The sequence below is a fragment of the Ahaetulla prasina genome, chromosome 2, assembly GCF_028640845.1.
Source record: "Ahaetulla prasina isolate Xishuangbanna chromosome 2, ASM2864084v1, whole genome shotgun sequence".
In the NCBI taxonomy this organism is placed as follows: Eukaryota; Metazoa; Chordata; class Lepidosauria; order Squamata; family Colubridae; genus Ahaetulla; species Ahaetulla prasina.
Window position 1 is genome coordinate 84,831,193 of NC_080540.1, and position 18,260 is coordinate 84,849,452.

Sequence of the window (18,260 nt, forward strand, 5' to 3'; positions counted from 1 at the left end):
ATTTCTGTCAACAACCAGTTCACCAAACTGCTCAGAAAGTTAACAACCGGTTCTCCCGAAATGGTGCGAACTGGCTGAATCCTACCACTGCAGAAAACCCTCTATGAACTTCTGGCGAACAGGAAAAAATGAACTTCAGCAGTGACCAGGATATGAATGACCATGAACAGGGCATGCTGATCCAGGAATGGGTATAATTGGTATGCAAGATGAAGCTGTGCAAAGGCCCCCTAATTCCTGGTTGTCATCTGCCTTTTGAGCAGCAGCCATAAGTCTAGAAAATTCTGTAAATGGAGCTCTGGCTTTGTTTCAGACTATGCTATCCCATCCGGAAAGAAAGATGGAAAGTCTCTGGATCCAGGAAGTCCCATAATCCACCAACACTCAATTTTATGAAGGTGGACTTTGAACCTGTTTTTTTTCCCTATCCAGTCCTTTATAATCCTCTCTATCTAGGCCCTCCAGACAGAACCTTGGTATGATATCATATATTATTATACCCAATAACAGTAAGAAATTAGAAAACCTATGAAGACATTAAATTTACTTTACATAGAAAACTACTGGGCACTACAAAACCAAATAAAATCAATAAAATTTTTAACACTCTCACATAGAATGAACAATCAGAAATATTGCACAATCCCCACTGTTGTACAATCCCCACTGTTGGTCCAAACACTGAAAGCCTTCTTACATTAAAATTTAAAGATAATATATGTCAGTAATTTCATTTTTATGCTGACTTTTTATGGTATGGATTTCTTTGCAGAGAAACAAGATATGATCCAGACATACCAGATCTCTATGAATGACAGATGCCTCCTCAAGGTAAGCCATTCCTTCACACACATCTTGACACATTCCAAGAAGTTCTTCCTTTGATAAGCTTCCACGTTGCTTCTTCAGGTAATCAGATAAACTTCCAAACTCCATGAACTCAAATACTAAACATATAGGAGAATTTTGCATGCATACCCCATGTAACTGGACCAATTTGGGATGAGAAAGTTTCCTGATGATGCAAAAAGATGAATCAGGAATTTACAACAGAAAATGAGGAAGAATACCAATATGGAAATATAAGAAAGAAAGAAAAAGGGAAAAGTGTAATTATTGTAAATAATTTCCCTCATTCACTATGGATAATTCTTGAAATGAAAATCAGTTGTGAAGTTACTCTTTTCACAAATATACAAAATTTCACTGACACTTTTTATTTTCTGAAAAATAAGGATCTTGTTAAATATGTGTTCATAGAATCACGGGGAATAAAGTTCACCTCAAAGAAAAATGATTTTCTTAAAACTTAATTGAAAACAGTATTAGAGATTGTACTTTGCAGAACTTGTATCTATTTAGCAATACAGCATCTTCAATCAAGAAACCAATTATTTAACGCCTGATTGTGCCAATCATGTTTAGGAGACAGTCATGTTTGTGAGACATAGCAAAACAGTGTAAATAAGATTTTTAAAAAAATCACAAAGCAGTCATATTTTAAGTTTCTTTGTGAGTGCCAATGATAGAAGCTCTTTACTACTTCAAAAATAGTACATAGCAAAAATTCAGACTTTGGGAAGTTTGTGAAGATCCTTTCCCAAACTTTGGTCACTTGCCAAGGTCATCCCTATCTTCAAAAAAGGAGACCCCAACCTTGTTAAAAATTACAGACTTATCTCTCTATGCTGCGTCACCTGCAAAGTAATGGAATCTATCATCAACCAATCCATTACCCTCCATCTAGAAACAAACAATCTACTCTCTAATAAACAATTTGGTTTCAGAAAAAAATTATCATATAATTTACAACTTCTTCACTGCAAAAACATATGGACTACAAATCTTGATCAGAGCAAAGCAATAGATGCAATCTACATAGACTTCTGTAAAGCTTTCGACTCAGTGGTACATGATAAACTTCTCCTAAAACTAAAATCCTACGGCATCTCAGGACCCCTCCACAATTGGATAACAGCTTTTCTATAAAACAGACAACAAGTGGTCAAAATTGGCAATGCTTTATCAAATCCTGTTCCTGTTAAAAGTGGTGTTCCCCAAGGCAGCGTTCTTGGACCAACACCCTTCGTATTATATATTAATAATCTCTGTGACCATATTACAAGTAATTGTGTTCTCTTTGCTGACAATGTCAAACTATTTAACACCACCAACAATACAGCTATCCTTAAAAAAGACCTTGACTTTTTATCTGAATGGTCTAAAACTTGGCAACTCCAAATTTCAACCAGCAAATGCTCAGTCTTACATATTGGAAAAAAGAACCTAAACACTAAGTACAAGCTTGATGGACACTACCTTACTGATGACCCCCATCCTGTTAAAGATCTTGGAGTTTTCATATCAAATGATCTAAGTGCCAAAGCCCACTGTAACTACATCGCAAAAAAGGCCTTAAGAGTTGTAAACCTAATCTTGCGTAGCTTCTTCTCCAAAAAAACTACTCTACGAACCAGAGCATATAAAACATTTGCTAGACCAATTCTTGAATACAGCTCAACTGTTTGGTACCCACATTTCTGACATCAATACAACTGAACGTGTCCAGAAATATTTTACAAGAAGAGTTCTCCACTCCTCTGAATACAACAAAATACCTTATGACACCAGACTTGAAATCCTGGGTTTAGAAAATTTAGAACTACGCCGCCTTCGACATGACCTGAGTTTAACTCATAGAATCATCTATTACAATGTCCTTCCTGTCAAAGACTACTTCAGCTTCAATTGCAACAATACATGAGCACACAATAGATTTAAGCTTAATGTTAACCGCTCCAATCTTGATTGCAGAAAATATGACTTCAGTAACAGAGTTGTTAATGCTTGGAATACACTACCTGACTTTGTGGTCTCTTCCCAAAATCCCCAAAGCATCAACCAAAAACTGTCTACCATTGACCTCACCCCATTCCTAAGAGGTCTGTAAGGGGCATGCATAAGAGCACAAACGTGCCTACCGTTCCTGTCCTATTGTTTCCTTTCATTATATCCAATTAATATAGTTATTACATACTCATACTCATATATTTGCTTATATATTGTATAATTATTTCATGCTTATACTTATATATACTGTGTGACAAAATAAATAAATAAATAAGTAGAAACCAAAAACTGACTACCATTATTTAATGCACATTTGCTTTAGAAGCTTTGTACCACTAGACTTGCCTAATGTTAAAAATGCCTGTTGTCAGCTTGAGACTAAGAAGCACTACACAGTTGCTAATATTCATACAAACATAGGCACATAACTGTAGACAACAACATTCATTTGATCATTCTAATTCTTCCAGTAAATATTTATAGAAGAGATGTGTAGACCATATCATATATTTTAATTTCATCCACGATGCACAATATTCAGTGTTGCTTGGAAGGAATGAGTTGGAAGAAGATTCTAAGTTTAATTATAAAAATAATTTAAAAAGTTTGTGGTCCAGCTTATCAAAATTATTAAAAATAAATAATAATGTGAGCCACATCGAATGATCATGTCACTGCATTATTCATTGTATAAATGAAATGGGAGTTTAGTAGGTGTTTATACTGCTTACATCATGACTTGGGCCTCTTCAATAAAGTCTTCTTCTGACATTGTTCCCGTGCGAATTGTCTTTATGGCCACTTTCATCCGATCAAGCCAGTTGCCAAGATGAACCACCCCAAACTCGCCAACACCAATCTCCTGTTCAAATGTTAGTTCTTGCGGATTAATAATCCATTTGCCTAGGAAAAAGCAAAAGAAAAACAACCTAATAGTTGCTTTTGTTCAATAAATAATAATTGTTATATAATCAATAGTGCCAGTGTTTGTGTATGTGGAAAGAACTTGATTAGGAAACCTTCATTTAATCATTACTTCCTCTAATACTCCGGACCCTTACTCCCATTCAAAGACACTTTCTGATTGCCTTATTTATTCTTATTTAAAATTTAAAGAAAAAAAGCATGAGTTTCACTTTCACTTTGTCTCAAAACCAAAAAATTACAAGGTAAATTAATCTGCACAACTATTAATCTTCTCACTGTTCCCACCACCCATCTTCTTCCACTTATGACTGTATGACTGTAACTTAGTTGCTTGTTTCCTTACAATTTATATTGATATTGTTTCCTGATTGCTTATTTGTACCCTATGGACTATCATTAAATGTTGTACCTTATGATTCTTGATGAACCAGTAGATTTAAACTTAATGTTAACTGCTTTAATCTAGATTGCAGAAAATATGACTTCTGTAACAGGATCATCAGTGCTTGGAACACATTACCTGATTCTGTGGTCTCTTCCCATAATACCAAAAGCTTTAACCAAAAACTTTCTACTATAGACCTCACCCCATTCCTAAGAGGACCATAAGGGGTGTGCATAAGAGCACAAACGTGCCTACCGTTCCTGTCCTATTGTTTTTCTTTTTCTTCTTATATATATATGCTTACACTTCCTTATATTTCCTCATATATATGTTTATATACTGTATAATCTTTTTGTGTGATGCCTATATATATTGTTGTGACAAATAAATAAATAAAAATAAATAAAATAAATGTATCTTTTCTTTTATGTACAGTGAGAGCATATGCACCAAGACAAATTCCTTGTGTGTCCAATCACACTTGGCCAATAAAAAATTATATTCTATATAAAAAGAAATTCTATCCTAAAATTATATTTAGCAAAATACCTACTTTACTTACCATAACTTAATCCAGCTGTAACAGGAGCTTTTTCTCTCCAGGTGGAGACAGCATACCTCAACCGAGTAACAAGACCTGTGTTTTGAAGAAAAGTACAAAAAGATTTTTAAAAAGATTCAAAAGTAAGAGTATATTGGGGGATTTTGGTAACTCAAAATTGAAATAAAGGGACCTTGGTGCTCTCTGAGCTTGGTTGTTTTCTTGCAGACATTTCATTACCCAAACTAGATAACATCACGAGTGCTAGTAATGTACAGTGATATACTAGCACTAATGTTATTACCTAGTTTGGGTAATGAAATATCAGGAAGAAAACAACTAAGCCCAGAGAGCATCAAGGACCACATAAGGGCCAACTTTTGACAGCTTAGAAAAAAATGATGGGCCCAGGGGTGAAATCCAGCAAGTTCTGACAGGTTCTGGAGAACAGGTAGCAGAAATTTTGAGTAGTTCGGAGAACTGGCAAATACTACCTCTGGCTGGCCCCAGAGTGGGGTGGGAATGGATATTTTGCAATATCCTTTCCCCAGGAGGGGGGAGGGAATGGGGATTTTGCAGTATCCTTCCCCTGCCATGCTCACCAAGCCATGCCCACCAAGCCACAGCACACCCACCAAGCCACGCTCACAGAACTGGTAGTAAAAAAATTTGGATTTCACCAGTGGATGGACCCTAAAAATAGAATTATGGAGATGTACTATAAGAATCAAATATAGAAATAAAGTTACCAATGTGACACTTCAGTAAAGTATACAAAACAATTTTCAGGAAGGTTTGTAAAGTTTTGAATATGCAGCATATAGGCACTTTGACCATGTACCTGAATCAGTGGTGGGTTTCAAAAAATTTTACTACTGGTTCTGTGGGTGAGGCTTGGTGGGCGCGGCATGATTGGTGGGTGTGGCTTGGTGGGCATGGCAGTGGAAGGATACTGTAAAATCTCCATTCTCATCCCACTCCAGGGGAAGGTTACTGTAAAATCTTCATTTCCTCCTGATCAGCTGGGACTCAGGAGGCAGAGAATAGATGGGGGCAGGGCCAGTCAGAATTTTTACTGCCGGTTCTCTGAACTACTCAAAATTTCTACTACTGGTTCTCCAGAACTGGTCAGAACCTGCTGAAACCCACCTCTGACCTGAATATGCTAAGCATTTTATATTAAATTTCTTCCAGAATATCTAGAAAGGCAAAGAATTGCCATTTATTTATATAATTTCTCTTCAATATAATTCAAAGTTATACTTAACAGGGGTACATATAAAGAGAAGGCAAATACAGGCTTCCTATAAGAGATCCAGTATTCAGGAAACTTTCAACACTTTATGATACTAAATAAATTGATACTCATTTATCACAAGAGCTTTGATAATAAGGAATTATTTAAAAGATCAGATGTCAAGATAATTTTTCCTTCCATTTTTAGAAACTTAGAATTAAGTTATCTACATCTTCTTACCTTTCTTGCCTGAACTTACCTCCTGCATTATACTGATGATAATTGATCAATTCCGGGATACAATCAAAAACATGTTTCTCTGCCAAGTAATACCTCTTGGGCTTGTCACTGGTCTCCTTGATGTGATAGTGCTTTATAACAGGGTTATTGTCATTGCTAAAAAGATAGCAAATATGCCTCTTTAATATAATGTAAAGGCAGCTAAAAATGTCCACCTAAGGCAAAATAACCTATGATTCGTGAAGCATCAATCCAATTTGGGTTTGATCCATAGAATAAATACTATGAACCACTTTATTAGAGTCTATTACCTATACAGTTCCACACTATTTTTTTTTTTACTGTGGAACTTTATACTATGGAACCAGTGGTGGGATTCAACCAGTTAGCACCACTTCGGGAGAACCGGTTGTTAACTTTCTGAACAGATTGGCAAACTGGTTGTTGGAAGAAATCATTAGGGCAGAGAACCGGTTGTTAAATTACTTGAATCCCATCACTCTATGGAACTATATATATTTTTTCTTCTCATGTTATGTTTCTTCAGACGAGTACCAGAATGCCACACTCTGGAAAATCTAAAAGTTTTACCATTTCTTCAAAATGAAGATATAAAACAAATAACCTTTCATCTTTTCCTCGGATTTTGAAAGAATAATCTTGGGATTAGGGAAAATACCAAAGGATCTGTGTAGAAAATCTATTGGCACTAAAAAAGGAACACTTTATATCTTTAGGAAAATGAAAAAAATACAGAAAATAAAAACTGTAATTCTTTATCTGGGTTGAAACTATCAAGATTAGGCTTTGGAAAGATTAAGGAACATTCACTGAAATGAATACATCAATGATATCATATTCTATTATTTTATTTTTAAAAAATGAAGATTATTTCTATAAATAGTTGGAAGAGATAGCAACATATAATTATTATTTAAAGAACCAATAATTCTGAAAACTAATTTTTAGAGGAATATGTAAATTATTTATTGAGTGTCTTGGTGGCCTAGTGGTGAAGACACTTCCTCCCACTTGGAAGGTTGAGAGTTCAATTCTAGGTAGCAGTAGATGTTTCTTTCCTAGGGCGCAAAGAAAAAATATCTGCTGCATACTCCATGTAGGCGTCAGGAAGGGCATTTGGCCAGTAAATGCTCAGGTCCATCCAGTCACCCTAACTCAGTGGTTCTCAACCTTTATAATGCTGCGACCCCTTTAATACAATTCCCCACGATGTGGCGACCCCTGAGGATCTCAGCGCGCCTCAGCAGCCGCAGAAGGGGAAAAAAAGCAGCAAACTGTTTTTTCTTAATTTATCGCGCCTGAAGCCGTATTGGCTAGCGATCTGAACTGCTTGTGATTGCCTTGAGGACGGAGGCATTAAAGCGGAGACTCCTCCCCTATTAAGTTTATCGCGCCTGAAGCCAGATTAGGCTAGCGATTGGGAGTGATTGCAGCTGGCTTGAGAGGGAGACATCAGAGCAAAGATTTTTCTCTTTTTTAATTCATCGCGCCTGAAGCCGAATTCGGCCAGCGATTTGAAGAGTCTGCAGCTGGCTTGTGGAGTCAACCATTGGAGCGCGATTCTTCGACTCGCAAGTATACTTCCCATATTTCCGATGGTCTTAGGCGACCCCTGGCAAATCGTCATTTGACCCCCAATGGGGTCGCGACCCACAGGTTGAGAACCACTGCCCTAACTCTACCCCAAATTAAAGGATTATATAGGGTCGTAAAAAAGAAATGTTTATGTAAGTTATTTATTGTTACAGCAACACCAAAATTATGCCTTTTGTTAGTGTTTAGAAATTAATATTGAAAAGAAATGTTTGTTTATCTGAGGGATAACCTCCTATATTCATCCATCATTTAATCAGATTAAATAGCATCAACTCTTTCTAGGTGCCATCACTAAAGGATTGTCACTTGATGAGGTCTTGTAAGGGGTCCGTTGACACTCTTTGGCAGGTTTGGTTATCTTTATCCATTTGGGCTTTAAAAATATTGTGAAAAAAAGCTATCAGTTCCATGTGTTGCAATTACACAGAATGCAGGATATTTGTATGTTTTGGTTTTTATTTTATTTTTTGTACTCCTTTAAATGCATTTGGGATTAGGGGGTCATTTTTTTTTGTTTGTTGATAATGTTAGCTGCTCAGATCCTTGGGGAATAAGCAGCACACAAGCAGACCAGAGCAAATGAATAATTCAGAGGGCAGCAAGAATACCTATAGCCTAAAAATAGTGATAGTAATAATATATTCCAATTGTCGACCTTTAGCACATCAATTATTAGAAAGTGTATTAATAACAAAGTCAGGATATTAAATATAACATCTACTTTTACATTATTTTGAAATATCAGATTATTTAAAAACAAGATGAAGAGAAATTACTATGGTGAAGAGAAGGATCTCCAAAAAATGTCATGAAAAATCCGTATATTATAATAAATTATGTTTATTACTTCTAATGCCTGATGAAGTTTTATTGCATATTAATTTTTATTTAAATGTGTTTTTTTTTAAAAAGCTGCCACCTTTCCTAAGATCTAGCTTACTTTAATGCTTTTGTGAAGACAGAGACTGTATAGGTGCCAGGCTGCCTTGAGTCTCTCACCATGAAAGCTCCTTCTTTATCCTGCAGAAAGATGAAATACAATGAATTTACAAAGGAGCCTATAAAACGGCCAGTTTTAAAGTCTGAAATGCTACATAAGCATTCATTCATTCATTCATTCATTCATTCATTCATTCATTCATTCATTCATTCCAGTTGTGGGAACTTCTGGACAAGTCCATGTAATCCTTTTGGCAATGTGTTTTTCAGTAGTAGTTTGTACAGAGAGGGATTTGCCCAAAGTTAGTCTTTGTGCCTAAGGCAGGATTAATATTTGGATTTTCCTACTGATAACTCAACACCTTAACTGGATGACCAGATGTATCCATTGCTAATCATATCATAAAGGCCTTTATACTTCATGCTTGTAAATGTACACATCCATCCATACACAATTTGCCTAAAGGAAAGTAAAACAAAGCAAAAGCACAAGAAAGCAAGAAAATGAGAAGATGTCTAACAAGGAACAGACCAAATACCCCAAAATTATGGAGAATGAACAGGGATGTAGTATTGTCAGATTAATTTGAACAGTCGGGCGGTTTTGGCTTCCGAAAATATTCAAAAGCTGCTGAAAGCTAGAATTTGGCTTTTATCTTAGTTGTGCCAAAAGTAAACTAATTCCTTCTTGCTTGTTCTGTATTGGTATCTCATGGTTTTCAAAAGCAGTATTTCTCCAAAGACTTAGGCTGTCAATAAGTAGTGATTTTGCCTATATTGTATATGCTCAGCAATCATATGAGGGAAGCAGACAGGCTGGGGAACAATGAGTGGGAATTATAATTTACAACGTTATTTGGCATAACCAGCCAAATCAAATTAAAGGTTTTTAACCAATTAAATTCAAAACTACTACTTGATTTCCTTATTACATCACTGAATGTTAATTTCCTATATGCCCAAGTAAGTGAAGCAAGACATTGATTTAAGTACAGTAAAATGTGGGTACTATTTAAAGGGAGTTACTTTACCTCTTCCCTGAGCATTGTTTCTGCTTTGGTTCGGCTGATATTATTGTTGTACCAGCTGCAATGATTAAGTACAAAGCAAAACATGTTGCATGTCAAGTGAAACCTATTCATAAACAGCATTAATGTTTGATATCATGACAAATAAATAAGATATTTTTGTAGATACCAGTAGTCCTCAGGTTATGATAATAATTGGAACCAGAATTCCCATTGCTAAGCAATGTGGTCATAAAGCATAACCACATTGATTAACAATATGAATGCCAGCTGTGCTCATTGACACTGTTAACTGAATCCAGCCGGTCACAATTCAAGGACCACACCATTCATGTCTTGGTTCTCCCCAGTCTCGAGCCTTGGCAAGGAGAGGAACTGCCTCCTCTTGAACTCTCCCCCCATCTCTGTCCTTCTGGCCACCCTGTACAGGAGCACTCCTTGGCAGTGATGGTAGTGGAAGGCTGAATTAGATACCTGGCAGTCTCAGCCAGCTACTCTTGCTCCCAAGCCTCTAACTTCTGCCCCAGTACCGCCACCCCATCCCTGCTGCTGAGAAGCCCATGGCACAATCAAGTGCCACAGTGCAAATCACCAGGTACTCTGACCATCCTGCACTTCCTAGACCCTGATGTCTCTAGCTGACCTTCACCACCTCTTTCCTTCCACTGCTGACAAGGCAGCAAGCAGCTGCCTTATGCGAGGCAGCTGCTTGCTGTGCCAGGCCTTCTTCCTGAGGCTGCCTATGCCTTTGAAATCCTTCCAAAGCATTGCATGATTTGGCGAAGGGTGGGCACAGCCTTCTTGAAAGCTTTTGGAAGGCCTTGTTAACAGCAAATATAAGAAGATGGCAAAGGTCAGCTGGTCCTGACTAGGATAACACCTGGTAAAAGGAAAGGAAAACTGAGATTTCCATTTCTTTCTTATATATAAAAAAGAACATTAATCTAACCCAACATTGCTTGAGAGTTATCAGTTTATTTTTCTAATAAAAAATGAACTGACATCTTAACGTTAAGATTTAAAAATTACATAATTCAAAGTTTCAGTTATAACTTAGTCTCTTGATAATGATATTACATATAAAAAAGCAGCAATTTCTTACTTATATATTTGAAGATTATCTGGTGATTTTTCTACTATGTAGCTGCTTGGCACATATCCTCCATGCCTGCAACAAGTAAGTTGTTCTTTTAAAAGATGAGAAACTTCAGCATATGTCTTGATTAAAATTAAAATTGATTTGACTTGATTAAAATTGTCTGTTAGAGCAGAATACATGGTACCAAACCTTCTGCTGATGGAATTAGCACCATTTCTTACTGAATACAGAAAGTAAAAGTGTCAATTTTATTTCAAAGCATACCATTATTTAATGTATGTCATATCATACGTGGTCTTGCAATATATATTAATTATTAATTAATTATTATATATTTCATCTAGATTAGTAAAAGACAATAACATATAAATGTTAAAAAGATCTATGTCCAAATACCAAAGACCAATGTAAAAAACATTAAAAAAACATATAATTGTTGCATTCATCATGGACTAAAGGTATAGTGCAGTATCCAAGACAGGAAAGCTGTCAGGCCTGGAAACCATACTAGACTTTAGGGTTCCAGACGCTGCCACATTTTTCCCCTGAGGGGAAGAAGGGGGGTTGAGGGGTATGGTAACATTCTTCAAGCGGTCAAGGTCGGATGGTGTTCACATCTGCAGGAGGAGTAGCGAGAAGATATTCGAATGAACTGGGAGAACGTGGGACCATGTGACCAGCAAACGGGTTAGGGGGGTGGGACTCTTGGGGTTGGTATAACTGGGAAAAGAATCCGGAAGTTCAGTTTTGGAATTTCACTCATCGTGTGCCAGTTTCCTCATGCTAGTAAAGAACTCTGAAAGACAATGGCTTCTGAGTTTTTTTTATGCAGAAGAGGTTTTTCTGGAACCTTGACAAAAGCAAAATGAATAAGAAATATACAACATATGGGAAAAATGTAATGTAGGAGGGAATTAGAACATACATTTTTTAAAAAAGTAAAGGTCTCTTTTTTCTATAGACCTACCCATTCTTATCCTGAACCAACCACCAATTGACTTCGGAGTTATCAATAACATAATATTCCTCATTGCATCGTAATGTCAGTTCCTGAGGATTCTGAGCAATATAATCATAAATGGCAACTACTGAAGATTCCTTGGTATCTAGTGATGATTTCTGGGGTTTTTTTTAAAAAAAGAAAGACATATTAAAAGCAGAAAATGACTACAAAAATATTTGATTACATATATAGTATGTCAGCATTGTCAAATCATATTTTTTTTTTAAAAAGAGATTTTTAGAATTACATGATATACTGTGCCTGTAATATTAATACTGTAGGGCATGCTAGCCTTTTTAAATTTATTATTTATTTATTTGTGGGCTGCCTTTATTATTTTTACAAATAATTTTTGTACCCAGCTTTCATGGGTATGGCAGGACTTCAATTCACACTCTCCCATTTTCTATCCTGATGCCTTAACCAATAGACCAGATTGGCTCAATATTATGACTTTTGTCTGTAAATAAATAATGAATGAGCCTTACATTTTTTCATCAAATTGGGATCTAGTTGCTGTATTCTTAGAAAGTAATAGTAGAAGGCATTATGCGAGATCATTCAAAAGATGAAATATGATCATCACAAATTGCAGAGCTATTGCTAAAAATTTAACTAGAGATGTTATAAAAAATTGCAATCATTAAGCCACATTGTAGATGAAAAATTTGATATAATATTTCAAAAATATTGCATGAGGCTCCTCTATTAATACTACCCATATCTTGATGCTCACCATGTTATTCTCCGGTGTAGGTGGAAGAGGTTTACTAGAGGCTAGGGAAAGAAAAACATATGAAATCAACATAACATGTGTGCATACCAAACAGAAAAAAAATATTAAGAGCTTTATAAACCTGAATGTCTTCAAGGACTACAGAGTAACTGTATATTTATTTATTTATTTATTTATTTATTGAATTTTTATACTGTCCTTCTCCCGAGGGACTCAGGGCGGTTTACAGCCAAGATAAAAACAACAACAATATACACATAAAACAATGACTTAAAAAACTTATTACACAGATGGCCGAATTAAAACATTAAAATGATAAAACCCCATAAAATTATGAAATATTAAAACATTAAAACTATTAAAATTCTATGCCAGTCCTGTGCGAATAAACAAATAGGTCTTCAGCTTGCGGCGGAAAGTCCAAAGGTCTGACAGTTGACGAAGTCCAGGGGGAAGTTCGTTCCAAAGGGTGGGAGCCCCCACAGAGAAGGCCCTCCCCCTGGGGGCCGCCAGCCGACATTGCTTGGCTGACGGCACCCTAAGGAGTCCCTCTCTGTGCGAGCGTACAGGTCGGTGTATTGTTTTCTATATTTTTTAATCTTGGGCTGAAGTAGAACATCTCCAATGACCCAGGGAATTGGTAAGGTACTGGCTGGATCAAGAATTATGACTATAAACTATAAGCAAACCGGTCTCACTTTTTGCTAAGAAATAATTTTAGGAAATGAGCACAAATACACAATTAACCACAATTATAAGTATACCAAATTAAATAGAAAAGAAAAAAAATTTACAAATAGAAATAGAATTCACAAAAGTTGTAAATGTTTTCTCATTTTGTTTTTCAGAGCTATATTTTTCTTTGGACCTAGTGTCCTTTTTTCTTTATAATATATGGGAGTCAGTGGTGCTGTGATAAAGATTTTATATATATATGCAAGAAGATCTGTCTTTTCGCAAAATACCAACAATCAGTAATGGCTTCCATTTACCTTTGCTACCGGTTCGGAACTGTGAGTGTGTGCATGTGCAGAACCTTCTGCGCATGCACAGAGCGTCCGTGATGACATCTGGATGGGTGGGTAGAGCCTCCCACCGCTGTCACTACCGGTTCGCCTGAACCAGGTCGAATTGGTAGAAACCCATCACTGCCTACAATACATAGCTGTACAATGTGAAGGGAATACAGCTTTGCTAACTGGACAGCCAATTATTTGGAGTAGGAACTGGCAATGGCCACAATAGCAACCCACAATCGGGGCATGGGTGATAATAGGATAAGAGTATTGCCCTTAAACACAGAGGCCAGACGAAAGGAAGTGAGGCTTGTGCACCAAAAAGAAAAACCACTCACAAATCCTAGTGAATCCAAAAGTGAAACCTAGTGCTTAAAGTAGATAATCCGCAATTTTGCTTATTTAAGATGTATAATTAATGTACAGCCCTTATGTTGCATGCCAACTAGCAGTACTATCCACATATGTTCTAAAGAGTTGCATCACAAACACAGGGCAAAAAGCACAAGAAAATAATTCTAGGTGGATTTTCCGGCATTTCACATTGCTTTGTACCATATTATGGAGAAGTTAAGCATTTAGACGTTTATTGGTTTTATAGATGAGCAACACTGAGTCTGGAAATCTTCAGTCCCAAAGGAAATGAATAGATCCACATTACAGATTCAAGCCATATGGTGAGTAGATCACTCTCCTGAGCCAGATCATAAAACAGTCAAGCCACTATATAAAAATAATAGAATTAAACATAAAGCTTTATTGAACTTCTCCCATACACATTTTGCAGATGTCCTGTAGCTTATATAACAGTACTTTAAATTATTCTTAAAACCTTGATGGAAGAGAAGTTTTTGAATTTCCTACCAGTCTTGGCTGGACTATACTCCATGCAGCCTGTTGCCATCTTCTCTAGCTGAGCACAACATCTCCATCGTCCGTCTATCCAGAAATTCGGGTGAAATTTTGACACCAAAGTGGTGTTGTTCCTAGTTTCTAAAATGGAGAAAATGTCAGATACTCCAAGCAGAGCAATCCTGATAATGATAAACAGCTTTTACCATTTTCCCCCATCTGATACCCTGCAAGCGTATTGGGATTGCCATTACCCAAATTCCTAAAGAGTCATTTTAATGATTACATTTGATGGGAAAGAATTGCTTCCATTACATCCTCCACCCCATGAAACAGAAGAGAGCAGGTATTGATGAAATTCCAAAGCATCCTGATCATGAGTCAGAAAAGCAAAAGCTACTTTTAGTGTGATTAAAACAAAGCAAAACACAAAACTCCTGAAGTTTGGCGAATAGGTTTCACCATGATATTATGAACACGCATTGCACTTGCTACAAATAATACAAGAATAAGCTATCATTGTAATAAGGACCAATCTTGTTTTATTTTAATGTGCTATTATGTAAAAGGAGTCATTGATGGAGCATATAATTTCATTAGATACGTAGATAAACACATATCCCTTTTATCCGCAAACATTATTCCCAGCATATGGAGATGAAATAAATTCCCATCAACAGTTTGCCATCAACTTTTTTTTTAAAAAAAAGTGATATTAGAATAATTGAAGGGCTGCAGCTGGAAACAGAAATATAAAAGTCACTTCAAAGCCACAAAAGCTAATGTTCAATATGTATTTCTTAGCCTTTAATTACCTTAGCCAGTATAATACCTTGACATACTGAATTTCAAATGAGGTGTTGACCTAAGGAATTACAATATGATGAGTTACAAATTACCTTCTTTCAGAACCATGACCCATTTCTGGCAGCTTGCTAGGTTGGGGGCAAAGATGTAGAGCATATAGTTGTCATGAAAAATCTGTGACCGGAGGAAAAAGGATTTAGAGTTGATTCTAAACTGAACAGGATCAGCCCACTTTCTATGAATGGTTTCTAATGTGATGTTAGAAGGAAAAGTGAACTTGTAAATAAAGTAAATAATAAATATTCTAATTACATATATTTGCACACAATGGATAAAACATAATAAAAAGCACTGAAGATCCATTATTCCATTGTTAGATCTTCTTAGCAAAATCTCAACAGATTTCCACAGACTGGAATAGAATTTTTCTCTTTAAAAGAGAGTAAACCTAACTGAGGTTCTAAAACTCCCCAATAAATATTCACTTCTGTATTTTTTAAGAAACAGAAACTGTAAGAAACAGAAACCATAAGCTATCTCTACCTTGGCCAATCATGAATTGTATCACTAGGATCAAACATTTTTCTTAATTTTTTGAATGGCACTGTATTTGTAGCACATTATGGATCGTTCATTTCACTGCCAAACAGGAAGCTAACATTTGGGCTGCAGCTGAGGGGAAAAATGATTTCACATGCTGTTTATGTTATTATATATCTGGCTTGCTTTAGTACAACCCACTCAAAAGAAACTCCATATATCCCAGAAGAAATGAAAAGTTTTCTCCCCAATTAATTACTTGTGTTTGGGGATGGGGTGGGGAGTTTCTAGAGTTTTCTTTCTAGAGAAAAATGCTATTGGAAGCATTTTGCAGGAGTGAAAATAATGTTAGCAAGAGCCTGAAATATAGACAAAGGAAGAAACAGCAAGAATATGTGCATAAAATTAAATTTTATATACTGTTCTAAAATTGGATCAGAAAGGTATTGTACAAAGCAGCTGGATTCTTTTTAGAAATGCCAATTAGCATCAAAAACAGAAACAAGTCTGAAAATGCTATAAGCTGTTTTTGGTACAATTTCCCTCTCACCACCTAAGCAGTTCTTACTCCTTAAATCTTTTGGTCAAGTAAAAAAGCATTAAGCATGACTTGCAAGTTTGATGTACATGTTATGCTTAGGATGATTGCAATGGCATATGTTGATACTTACCTGGAAAGGATATTTATAGTGACATGGAACTGGGACATCACTTTTTACAAGTTCTACACATTTAATCTTGGATAGCTCAATTGAACCTTTTAGAATTCTTTTTTTCTAAGAGGAGAAAGAAAATGCAAAATACAATTAGGGTCCAAGACAATTTGGTTTCGTTGGTTACTTGACATTACACTACCAAGTCTTTACATATTCATATCTGGAAAGTATTTTAGCAAGGGAAGTGAAAATAATGAATGACATGTTATGATTTTCAGCATAAAACAAGAGAGAGAGAGAGAGAGAGAGAAGAAAGAAATGTCTAGAGAAATGTCTAATTAAATTTCTGAACATGTAGCTGACTTATTTCCTGAGAAATAGCGGGGTTTTTCCCCCCTCTCTTTTTCATTGGTAGATCTAGGAAGCATCAATGCATTGGCTTGTATATTTTGCTATAAAAGCTGCATTGAACAGGAAGCCAAAAAGCAACAACTATAATAACCCCGCTGTCCACTAATGCCTTGCTTTGAATGATTCACAGCCCTCTTTTAAAGTAACTGATTTCCTGCTTTGATTTTTCTACAACTGAGATGTAACACTTTTTGTCATTCATTTCAGACAGAGGTTAAATGTGGAGCTTCTGGAATAATTCTTCTAATGTAACAAGCAACTGATCTTATGCCTTTTCTATCAGAAACAGATCTAAGCGGCTTACAAAAATGATACACAATTAATTATGCAATTCATAAGAAATGCCATTATCATACAAGCACAAGAAGAACATCAGAAGCATCTTTGATTGAAGAAAACTTTCACAAAATGGGAGGATAGATTTTGGCATAGTTGTCACTCACATATAATTAAGCCTTACATAGCCCACAGCTGTGTGATAGCTTATATTTTTCCATGCTTGAAGATGACAACTTAGTCCAAATAGATTGCCAGTTACATTCTATTTATAGGTTATGGCATTCACAGACACCATATGAGAATCTGAATAGAGTTTAGAAGGACTGATACATTTATCTGTCATCCATTATTTAAAAATGTGCCCAGAAGAATGCTAAACCCACATATAAACCCACATATAAAAGGATCCTGCAAAATGCCTGTACAGGGCATGGTGAAGCGCTGGTTAGATATTGCACAGGCAGATGCCTTTGGGATATAGAGTATCAACTCTTCCGCAGTCGCACCCCAATCCAAAATAGATATGGAGGGCATGACCCAACAATTGGCAGGGTGGAAATGTGCCAGCAGCAGTCAAATTTGACAAGTGGGTTCTGGGTCTGGTTATGCCATTGGTAACATCATCAATGAGGCATCAGAGGATGCTTATTCCTTCTCAACACAGGAGACGAAAAACATTAAAGCTCAAAGAGGTGAAGAAGAGCTGAAGAGTATGACACAAAAGATGCTTCACAAAGACACAATCTCCAAACCCATGTCCTCTAAAGGCAGAGGACTGGATAGTATTGATTCCAAATTTAGCTTACTCTAATTTTAAGGGGCATGCATAAGCACACCATGCCTACCGTTCCAGTCCTAATGGCCCCTTTTATTTGTATCCATTTCATGTATTCATAATCATGTTTATACTTATATCTGTTATTTAATATATGCTTGACCAATAAATATATAAAAATAAAAATAAATAACTTTTAAGCAATTTACAGAACAAGTCTGTTCTTGGATTTTTCTTCCAAACCAAACTTTGCCCCAAGCTATCAAGGCAAGCGATAACAAAATATGCCTGCTGCTCCTATATGTCGCTGTGGTTATAATTA

The 18,260-nt window shown here is 36.1% G+C and overlaps 1 protein-coding gene across 1 annotated transcript in view; it reads right to left on the reverse strand.

Moving 5' to 3' along the window:
• Nucleotides 1–18,260, reverse strand: part of ITK (IL2 inducible T cell kinase) — a 41,165-nt gene that overhangs the window by 7,322 nt on the left and 15,583 nt on the right. Inside the window, exons 2-13 of the mRNA XM_058169065.1 lie at nucleotides 16,489–16,593; nucleotides 15,370–15,451; nucleotides 14,483–14,611; nucleotides 12,603–12,643; nucleotides 11,831–11,982; nucleotides 10,867–10,932; nucleotides 9,768–9,822; nucleotides 8,738–8,817; nucleotides 6,200–6,336; nucleotides 4,725–4,799; nucleotides 3,582–3,753; nucleotides 799–1,015 (exon numbers count right to left, since the gene is read on the reverse strand). Coding sequence (XP_058025048.1) covers nucleotides 799–1,015; nucleotides 3,582–3,753; nucleotides 4,725–4,799; nucleotides 6,200–6,336; nucleotides 8,738–8,817; nucleotides 9,768–9,822; nucleotides 10,867–10,932; nucleotides 11,831–11,982; nucleotides 12,603–12,643; nucleotides 14,483–14,611; nucleotides 15,370–15,451; nucleotides 16,489–16,593 — 1,311 coding nt within the window. The remainder of the gene's footprint in view (nucleotides 1–798; nucleotides 1,016–3,581; nucleotides 3,754–4,724; nucleotides 4,800–6,199; nucleotides 6,337–8,737; nucleotides 8,818–9,767; nucleotides 9,823–10,866; nucleotides 10,933–11,830; nucleotides 11,983–12,602; nucleotides 12,644–14,482; nucleotides 14,612–15,369; nucleotides 15,452–16,488; nucleotides 16,594–18,260) is intronic.